General features: G+C 36.2%; 1 protein-coding gene and 1 non-coding gene across 2 annotated transcripts; both read right to left on the bottom strand.

Annotated features, from left to right (window-relative positions):
- Positions 1 to 2805: 2805 nt before the first annotated feature.
- Positions 2806 to 2877, bottom strand: TRNAT-CGU (transfer RNA threonine (anticodon CGU)). Its single transcript has one exon. It is a non-coding gene; the product is annotated as a tRNA-Thr (tRNA).
- A 1539-nt stretch (positions 2878 to 4416) lies between these two features.
- LOC145597892 (protein LONGIFOLIA 1-like) lies at positions 4417 to 10750 on the bottom strand. Its single transcript, XM_081654161.1, has 5 exons — positions 9636 to 10750; positions 9069 to 9136; positions 6565 to 8589; positions 6314 to 6461; positions 4417 to 5513 (listed from the first exon to the last, which is right to left on the bottom strand). The coding sequence occupies exons 1-5, from the start codon at positions 9796 to 9798 to the stop codon at positions 4690 to 4692; spliced, it is 3228 nt and encodes a 1075-aa protein (XP_081510287.1). The 5' UTR covers positions 9799 to 10750; the 3' UTR covers positions 4417 to 4689.
- Between the last annotated feature and the right edge of the window lie 318 nt (positions 10751 to 11068).

The raw sequence follows: 11068 nt of genomic DNA, 5'->3' as shown, positions 1-11068 counted from the left end.
TAGAATTTGTGATCTACACTACTCTCAGAGGGACCATTCGGTTTGTTAAAGCTTGGCTAATTAGCCAAATTGGTATAAAGTTGGCGCCCTTGTGACATATTGGTATAAAAGTTATCGCCGGCATGGTATTAAAGTTAGCAAGTTGTGACAAATTGGTATAAAAGTTAGCTACCGGCGACATATTATATACTACTAATTAAAAATCTTGGGATCGATGCTCATCAGTCAATACCCGCCCTTAAAACTCTCTAGACACCAAAATAAAAAATACTACTCTAGTACATACACTCTCAGGAAGCAGTCCAAAGCATGTCACCGTCCAGTACTTGCCTCACATACGTAGTGCAGTACTATTGCTCGCTGGAATAAAATGGACAGTTTATAGGGAGTTCCGTGTTCATCTAACATCTTTTCTCCTCCGCCGAAATTTCGAGGGGCGGGGCGGGGCGGGGCCGCGGGGACGGTGGTGTGAGGGGCCGGAGGATTGTTAGACCATATCAATCCACTGATAACATGCTAGAGATAGACAACACCTACGGTCTTTTTCAACAACTTTAAGTCTCTTGTAAGTTATTCGATCTTTTAATGGGAGATAGACCATAACTATCATACATTTTGCTATTTTTTTTTTTTTTTTTTTGAGGTTCTTAGCAAGTGTACGAATTTTTAATAGTAATTTTAAGTTAGAGGTTATGTTATACTTCAATTAAATACAATTGTTAAAAAATTTTGAGCTTGTTCACGAGCTTTTCGAGTTGAACTTATTTGTGTTGTAGCCTTTGTAGGTCATGTATCTCAACCTAGCTTAGAAAAGTACTAGTATAACTTTACTAAAATGAAAAGTGTAACCATTATCTCAAAACAGTTGGAATATGGTATTCCCGACATCCAATAAGAAAAGAATAAAGCGTAACCAAAACCTATATAGTACATGTATGCTTAAGACCATTCTGTAATTAATTTCCTTGACTACTTGGGGCATAGTCTGACTTACTGAACTGAATAGAGCTGAAATGAAATGTTTATGAGAAAAGGAAATTAAGAGCTGAACTGAACTGAACTGATTGGAGTTGAACTGAATTGAACTGAACTAAAATTAAGCTGAAGAGGACAGGCCCATGATATGTAGTACAACTTTCGTAACACAGGTGCACCCTAATATTTCAAAGCGGGGCTGAAAACTGAAAAGGAAGCGTTGACCTATTTCCAAACTTAGCTTATTTTGTGGACCGTGCATTTGATTATTATGATAGATATGTGTATGGCTATTTATAATTGAGTCGCTATATTATAGCTTGATACACTCAAAGTCATATATGGTGGCTCAGTCGTCTTTTATGCATTAGAGGACGATCATAATTTGTTATTATCTTGACTATGTATAGAAAAACAAAGGATCACATTTATTGTCTGGTATTATTGTATACTCTCTAGTCTCTATATTCCAACTTTTAGAAAACGTGCAAAAAATGCTACATGATGCATAATGTACAATGGTAGTATCGTATGCAAAAAGAATGAAAAGGTACTATGGTACTATGCAAGTGTGCAACACAATATTGCACATACAAGCTAAGGCCTAAGGGCATCCTTCTGATGTTAGGAGCAATTTCGAATGTACTTAAATTATGTATACGGAAAAATTTGTACATGGACTCCATAATTAATGTATATGGCATTGGCCCTATTGGATTAAAATTCGAACTTACGATTTAATTAACTATTGGCCTTATTGGATTAAATTACGAACTTATGATATATTTAATTATCAGAAGTTAGCCAATATTCAAATGAAAATAGTATAGTGCACCCGGGTGCACCATGCGCATGGAGCACCCGCAAAGAACATTAGGTATAGTTTAAAGAACATGGGGAAAAAAAAACATACTAGCGTTGGAAAAAGAACATGCTAGTGTTTGAAAAAGAACATGCATACTAGTGTTTGAAAAAGAACATCTTGTGTTTGGCAAAAGAACATGTTTGTGTTTGACAAACATACATACGTAGTATATATGTTTGATAACATGTTTTTCAATAATACAAAATACTACGTATGTTCTTTGAATTTGGCTCGTATTTTTTTTTTTTTTTGAAAGATGGCTCGTATGTTCTTTAAGGTAATGAGTTCTTTAACGTATGTTCTTTAACGTATATTCTTTAACTTATGTTCTTTAACTTATGTTCTTTTATGTTATTTTAAATTTTGAAATTTGAAATTTAATTTTAAAATGAAATCTTGAATTATTTTTAGTTGAAAATAATTTAGAGAGAGAAGTATAAAATTATTATGGAAAGTTAAATTTTTGGAGAGAGAAAAAACTATTTTTGGGAAACTGAAATCTTTGGTGGAGAATTTTTAAGTTAATGTGTTATTTTTCATGAAATTTAATAAAGTTTTTATCATGTTCTTTGTGTAATGTCTTTATGTTCTTTAGTAATGCATGTTCTTTATTAAAAACATACATGTTCTTTTTTAAGAAACTAAATGTTCTTTTTCATACACCTAATGTTCTTTCCGCTTTTTTTTTTAACCGGGTGCACCATGCGCATGGTACACCCGGGTGCACCAACCATACATTAATATTCAAATTGTAGCTTGATACTTAATGAATCTGACTTATATTATGATTTACAATAACTTGAATATTATTAACCACTACTAATCTTGTAATTAGACCATATGCTAAGTTGCTAACTAGTTCACATGACCAATTTAACTTTTTCTATAGATAGGGGAATACAAGTTTATATTATGTGAAATTTCACGAATCTAACCAAAAAAAAAATGTAAATTAAAGTACAAAGAGCCCCCGGCGAGGATCGAACTCGCGACCTTTCGCTTACGAAGCGAACGCACTACCACTATGCTACGGAGGCATTTGTTATTTACGTTTTCTTTAATCAAAATAATTTTTTTACAATGTTTTGCGTTCCAAAGAACCCACTTTCTACTTGGGCCATGACCCACGAATTGCATCACTAAGGGCCTGTTCATATTTACTGAACTGAATTGAACTGAACTGATTGGAGCTGAACTGAACTGAACTGAACTGAACTGAATTGAGCTGAAATAAATATTTTATGTGAGAGGGAAATTAAGAGCTGAACTGAACTGAACTGAACTGAACTGAACTGAACTGAACTGAACTGAACTGATTGGAGCTGAACTGAACTGAACTGAACTGAAATTAAGTAAATATGAACAGACCCTAAATTCATATTGTAAGTATCGGTCCACTAAAAACCATCTTTATGGAATTATGGGAGTATCCAAAGTTTTAGTTCTAATCGTATGGTTAATTTATTGCTAGCATATTGTTAAATTTGAAGATCCTTGTTTATCACCTACATTTCTAATCTTAGACACATAACATTTGCATATTAATAAACTACAATGTCATATAATACAATAATAAAGTAATATAAAAATTCTGACTCTTTTATGTCTCAACACCCTCCCTCAAGTTGGAGCATTCATATCTTGAACGTCTGACTTGGATAATAAAATAACTTTCGAAGTGCACTTAGAACCATTGTCTCCCTGATTTGATCTATTTGCTATATTCATGACAAAATATAAAAAATAACAATTGACATTGTAGGTGTATTCTACTTTCCTTTTTTTATTTTTTATTTTTATTATCTCTATTCTAGGGTTGATGGTTTTCTCAAACCCACAGTGCCACGTCCCCTAGGGTTATAGTCATGAATTTTAAGACATCCATTTTTTATGGTTATAATACTTGATACATGTATGTTTCAGATTTATATTGTTTAATCCCAATGCCCCAATTTAAAGTCTTTGTTAATATTTTCATGAGATGAGTTTCAAAGAGAGAGCTTTGTCAAGTACTCTATTAAGTTAATTATTGATAGACGTATACTCTTCAAAAAGGCGGTCATATAATGTTGCTTATGTTGATGGCCAAGCCAGTGAAGCTGGAGGAGTAAGGGTGTGTAGTCTGGGGACAAAAAGGGCGGAGATGGTGTGGCCGGTGGGCAAAAACGGGCGCAGGAGGCAGTGTTCAGTGTTAGAAGGTTTGGCTTAAACACCCCTTTTTTCAAATTCATCACTGAACACCCCTATATATTTGGCTGGCATAATGCCTTCAGAAATATTGTAATCATGGGGCGAAAATTGATCTGAATACTTCCTAGAAAGAATACGCATCACATACTGATCGCAGAGTAGTTGTACATTGCAGTCCCTTCGAAACCTAATGACAATTGTTTGACATTTACCTGTTCGTAACCCGTTTGAAACTTATAATGATTTTTTACCTGGAAATTGCATAACTTCATTTGGCTATGTAGATGAAGATATCACATTTACACTAGAGTTGATGAATTAGTAGAAAAGTACATGATCAAAACCTTGTACACAGTCTAAACAGAGGCAAAAGGTAAAAGAGGAAACAAGACTTCAAATATACTGATTCTGAAGAATTTTTATGCTGTAATATAATTTATTAACATTAGATACTCTATACAATCCGCTGAAGAACATGAGGTGTTAATGAAACAAGTATTTTTAGTTCCTATCCGTGGCTTTCTTATTCTACGCCTTATACATAAATTAAAATTAAAAAAAAAAAAATTAATGATGATAGAAGCATCAAAAGGGTAAGATGTAAACATTCTGGGGTAAAACGAAAAAGAAAAAAAAAAAAAAAAAAAAAAAAAAGGTTGTTACTTGGAAAAAAGTTGCCTGCATCGCCTATTAGGCTTACGTCGAGGGCAAGCTGACTCACCAATAACAATCTCATTTACCAAGTCTTTGAATATGGATCGCTCTATATCGAGGACAACATTGGAAAATTCACCTCGGAAATCTGTCCAACTATCTGATCTATGCATAACATCCTCCCACAAGATGCATTTCAACCCATCCTCCTCTTCCTCTAAACTGAGATCCTGCTTTTTAACTTGGAGCAATTCTATCTCGGAGCACAACTCTCTCAGAAGCTTCTGAGCATTAAGGGTCTTTTTAGCAAGTTTTGCAGGCTTCAACCAAGGCTCACTAGGTTGGCCCATAATGGCCAACTTTCCGGTGAGAATTTCATTAACAGCATCAAATATGAGCTTGCGGTGGAATTTTTCAGGCTTGGATTTGATGAGAGAAACCTCATCAACACTCTCCCCTTTGGCAAGCAAACTGCTAGCTTTTGTCTGCTCTAAAACATAAAAAAGTTCTGGGTTGATAGGATGGCCAGATGGGTGGAGTTGGAATGCTGTGAAACCCAAACTAAGCTCTCTGAGTAGCAGACCTGAAGCCAAGAGTATCTCAGATATGTATCTGTGGTCTGGATTAGTATTCTCACACAGTGAGGCAATGTAATCTGTCTGGGCTTCATCATGAGTTGAGTTCAATCGTCTGAGCTTCTGAACCAAGTTATCAATGCTCTGTAATTTCTTACGACTAATCTCAGAAGGAAGCTCCAAAACCGTGCTCTGAGTAGAAATCTCATCTACATTACTCCACAACTCTGTCTCGGCATCATTTGATTCAGCAACTACATTTGTGCCATGAACACAGGGAACCAATCAGTGGGTTGTAAGAGAAGAATTAAAAAAAATTACCAAAAAACAAAAAAAAAAAAAAAAAAAAAAAAAAAAAAAAAAAAAAAAAAAAAAATCACACAGTGGCTTTTAACTATTGCACTTTCTACATGGTGGAAATTATATTTTTTGGCCATATTCTACAACGATTTTCTACTTTCGCATATATCTCTAACGTGCCCTCATATATCTGTTTTATGGCTAACTTTTGGTGTTTAATTTAAGTTAATAAATAAAAAAAGCATTACCTTTCAGGTAGAGATAAGTTGTTTTGGCCCTTTCGGATGGGTTATTTTATACAAGTCATGTCAGAATTAAGCAAACAACACAAAAAAATACATTTCTGTCCAGATATTACAATCAGCACAACATTTCAAACCATTTGAAGCATGACAAAGATCCTATTTCAATGCCATACAAAGTTCATCATTACTATGTAATCAAATTTATTCATTTAAGTGAATTCTGAGTCTTCATTAAAGGTTAATTGCAGTATAACAAAAATATGCTGGCAAATCCTATGCAACTCAATGCAGAAACTACCATCTCCGGCCTCCTAGAAAAAGGAAAGTATTTGACAATGAGTAAAACCACTGAATCAAAACTACAAAAGGACAGTGGCAAGGAAAGTTTGGCTGCAAGCGTCGATAGATGTAGCAGCTAGAAACCCATAATTTGCCTTCACATGTATTTATATGACAATCGGAAAAGGACAAAAAAAAAAAAAAAAACATTAAAAGATATAAATCTTCACCTTTGAAGGCATCTATAGTCTGTTTAACAGGAGATGGAGAGCCTTCCATATATGCAGAAGAGTCAAGCACTGAAACAGGACTCGGCTGTTCAGGGGCAAAAGCAGGATATCCCATCTTGCTCTCTTCTATCAATCTTAAGCTCAAATCCTGAAACAGATTATATAAGTACATCTTTAGCCAAATGATAAGCACACAAAAATGGTCCAAAAGGCCGCTCATGGTCATAAAAAGATCAAAAAAAAAAACTTACTTCCTTAATTTCTTCAGAAACCCAACACTTATCCCCAGGAGGACTCTGAAAGATGGCTACATCCACAGGCTGCTTGGTGCTGGTGCTTTCTGTATCCATTCTTGGCTCCAAATTGGCGTCAGATTGCACATATACGTTATCTTCTTGACAGCACAAATTCCTGGATTCGCTACATTTTTCACTTGATTGATCATCAATTTGCTGCACACTGCTGGTCTTGGTAAACCGGCGTCTCCCACCTGGGGAGGTAGATTCGGTTGTCTGCCTACCAGGTTGCCTTCTAGATTTGTTTGAATCAGCAGGTGGGGTTGGAGGACGGGATCTCTTGTCAAACTCCAGCTTCTTTTGTTGCAATCTAGGGCTTATAGATCCCGAATTTTTTGATGAATTTGCAGTACTATCTTTTGCTATCTGTGACGATCTTGATGAAGATGGAGCCACTTTCAAGTTTCTATTATTAATTTTCTTATCAGAAGTAACAGCCTGATTAATGCGACTGTCTTTAATAGAATGATCCTTGGGTATTTTGCTACCAACTGAATTCTTTCTGTGAGATGCACCATCGCTGCTCTGGGGCCGTTGAAGAGAAGACAAGCCATCAATTGGGATGATAGAGGAAGCAGGAATGCTAGATTTCTGGACAAGCTTAGCAGGCTTCATAATAACAATTGGAGATTCAAATGCTTTTGATGTGCCACTTCCCTTTTGTTTGGAAGTAGTAGCTCTATTAGTGCGGAAGTCATGGGAGCTCCCAGCATTCGTCTCAGAACCAATTCTATTGCCATGGTCCCTCTTGTCACCCACATTAAAAGAGTACTCATCTTTCGAGGCCTCCAATATACCCTTTACTTGCATTGCTTCCAGTATCTGCTTCAGGGCTCGAAGATCCTTTCCAGATTGTTTGAACTCGATATCTTTCAACCGTTTCTCCATTTCACCAAGAACCGACGGGGAAGTGCTTGATGTGCTTGGTGAGGATTTTATTTGCTTTGAAGCTTGTTTTGGAGAAGCCCGACCTCCATCCAAATTCTTCCACGGTGCCGGTTCAATAGGAATTTTTGAAGTAGGAATCGGTTTCATGACTGTATCAGAATTCTTCCACCTCGGTGAAGTTGACTCCTTCCTTGTGCTCCTTGGCGATTTGGGAAGTCGAACTGGCCTGCTTACATCAGGTACCCTCAATGGTGCTAAAGAGGGACCATTGTCTTCAAGGAACATCTTTATTGGCCCCAACTGACTTTCATTGGAACGTTTAGAATCAGGCAACAAATCAAGGCCCATGAGTTTAGCTACCACACTAGAGGGACGTGACTGACTATTTAATGGCTGCAGTGCACTTTTAGCTCTTTCATTAGAGCTGTCGCTACTTAATTTTGAATCAGTATTGGAGCTCCTTGCTGAACTTTCTCTACTGTCCAAAGAAAACCTTGGAAGATCTTTAATCTTGCGATTTATCTCTCTCCCATCATAAGAAAATCTAGGAGCATCTCTTGGTATTGGAAAGAAAGATTCTTCCTGTGACTCATGCGATAATCTCGGTTGTTCATTTTCATTATAGTTTAACCTAGCATCACGAAGTTTAGCAAGAACTCTTAATGATTCCTTAATGTCAGCTGCCATGTTATTCCCCTTCATCCCAGCTCCTAATGATCCATCTACTGATTTTGACAACTGCTTAGGTCTTGGGGAATCACCATGTTTCAAAGTGTAGCCTGATCTATCCTCCTTAACAGTGGTCTGAACTGGTAGACCACGAGAGTCTCTGTACATTGAATCCTTAACCACATCCCGAATATCAACAGAAAGCCTTCCCATCCTGGGACTAGCACTTGTCTGGCTTATGACAGGGTCTCTTGAAGGAGTCTCAGGAAAAATAATTCGATCCATGGAAGATGGTTCTGGTTGTCCTGTTCTGCCACAATCTAGGGAGGAAAATGATGATGATCGTGATGAAGAGGAAAAGGAGGCTCTTGATGATTCAGTGGATCCTCGTTTTTCATTTGCATTTTTGTTTAGATTCTTTTCCTGCAACCACAAAGCTAAAAATAATAAATCTTAATTGATAAAAATTGATAACAAATGCATATTGGAGCCTGCATTGACGTATCCTCAGATGACTACACTCAAAGCTAATTTGTTAAGTAGTGCTTAAAAATCCAAAGTGTCAACATAATGAACTGCACTTGATACATTCACAGCTAATCATATTTTGTTGAAGTTGATTAATAATGAATTCAAGCATTGGCCATCTCAAGGAGCTTGTTGAGGAGTATACAAATCTAAAATGTTCCACCCCTTCATCATAACACTACATCATTCAATTTCCCTCACCGTGATTAAGTTTTAAGACTGGCATTTCTCTGTTCATCTATAATACCACACGCACAGGCCGCACACCCACCAAGTGATCAAACAAAACTAAGCATAGACATAACAAACTGCACATAGATGAAACAAATTTAACAAAGAAAAATAGAAAAAGTAGCCAAGTTGATATCCAGTACCAGCGTTTCACGATTGTATGCATTACTAGAATCAGCATCCATGTCTTCATTGCTACATTCAGAATTGCCTGTGGAAAAAGGCGATAGATGATTCAAACATGGTACAGCATTGAGCATTCGGCAGGGGGGCAGGCAGGGTAGATGATTTCACACCACAGGTATACAATCTATCAATATTCTACATAAAATTAGCACCATCCTCCACCCACCCTTGCCGTGAACTCATGACATAAAAAATGTAAATAGTATTTAAGATGAGAAACGAATTACATCAAGAATTTAAGATTGTGAAATTGGTAATAGCAAAAAACACAAAATCAACAGAAGGTAAATTGCAAGTTATTATGACACTCTAACTTCTATAAATCCTATTTGCAAAAATCCAACAATGACAACAAAACAAGACAGTGTTAAAGGACAGTAGGTTACCAAATATACAGAAGAATTATAAATGAGCATACAACATAAGAGAAGACATAATCAATCTAACAAATAGCAATGAAACAGTCAAAGATACAATTTTAAACAAAAAATCCAAATCAACACCAAAGTGCAATTACAGACTACCTGCTGGAGGAGGAGGAGGAGGAAGGAGCCGCCGTGGGTTCGGCCGCCTCCCGGAGATGAGCTGTTGGCGGTCAAAGATTTGGAAAATTCCAGTCATACATCCAATTTGCTTCTGCAAATCTGGATTTTCATCTGCCAATGAATGCAACAATTTTGCAGCCATGGCACCCAAAAAACCAAATTCAAAACACAACTACCACTTCTCCAAAATCACACACAAAATCCAAATACCCTAACCAATCTCAGATATACTTTCCTCTGTATTCTTTAGGATAATGTTTTATGCCATTTTCCTCCAAATTCAGCAAAATCCAAAAACCCCACCACCTCCTCAAATCTGAGTACAGAAATGTCAGAAACTCAGAATTTGGGAGTGGGGACAAACTATTACTCCTCAGTAATTAAGCTTGAAATTTGTCCTGAATAACCATATTTAACACTCTTAAATTCAGATTTTAATCATTAAAACGCCAAAATTTCAACCTCCAGCCACCCAAAAATTAAAACCCCAGAAATCACTTCTTCATTACCAACCTTCCAGTCCAAAACAGCAAAATCAGTACAAATCAGTTAATCTATCTTCAAAATTAAGCAAGCTAGAATTCAGCAACCCCAGTAGTAATGCCTCCACCTACCAATTTGTGTAAAAATCAACCAAATGCAGGCTTTTACAGTACCAATTTTCTGGGTTTTTTGACCTGAAACTTAACTAACTACCCAGTACAAATTACAGGAAAATAAGAGATACCCAGATGAGCAAAATCAATTAGCTCAACTGGGTATCTAAAAAAAGCCCAGAAATTTGACTTATAGAACAATGAAAACCCTTAGAATACAAGAAAAATCAAAATCAAAATCAAAATCAAAAGTTTAAGGAAGAATAACTGCAGATCCAAGAAGAAATGTTTGAGTATGATTTGCGCAGAACACAAAAATAAATGACAACCAAAAAGACAGAGAAAATGACAGAAAATGAAGAATTGGAGAATTGTTAAATCAGAGAATATGGAATACAGAGTACTCTGCCTCTACCCATGTGGTGCAGAGCAGGTGATTGGCTTTGATTAAAAAAAAAAAAGGGAAATTTCTTTTGGATGAAAAAACAAAAAGGGATTAAATTAGTGAAATCTAATGCATGGGATTTATCTGAAGGAAGAAGAATCTGTGGAGAGAGATGATCTCTTCCATGTGGGATGATTATAAGGGTGGGGTCATGGAGGTACCTGCATGGGCATGTGAAGCTGTCAGTTGGAGGAGAGAGTGTGTGTTTGATAAAACATCTTAATTAGTAGGGTGTACCTTTTTTTATTTTTATTTCTTTCTTAATTTTATTTATCAGAAGGAAACTCACTCGAAAATGAACAAGATTATGGAATTGATATCTAAAAGTGTTTGTTTGATTGACAAAATAATAAAATAATGTTTTTTTTTCC

Source organism: Chenopodium album, chromosome 20 (assembly GCF_948465745.1).
Source record: "Chenopodium album chromosome 20, dcCheAlbu1.1, whole genome shotgun sequence".
Classification (NCBI taxonomy): domain Eukaryota; kingdom Viridiplantae; phylum Streptophyta; class Magnoliopsida; order Caryophyllales; family Amaranthaceae; genus Chenopodium; species Chenopodium album.
The sequence above is the reverse complement of the archived record's forward strand: the minus strand, read 5'-3'. Positions and strand labels throughout refer to the sequence as shown.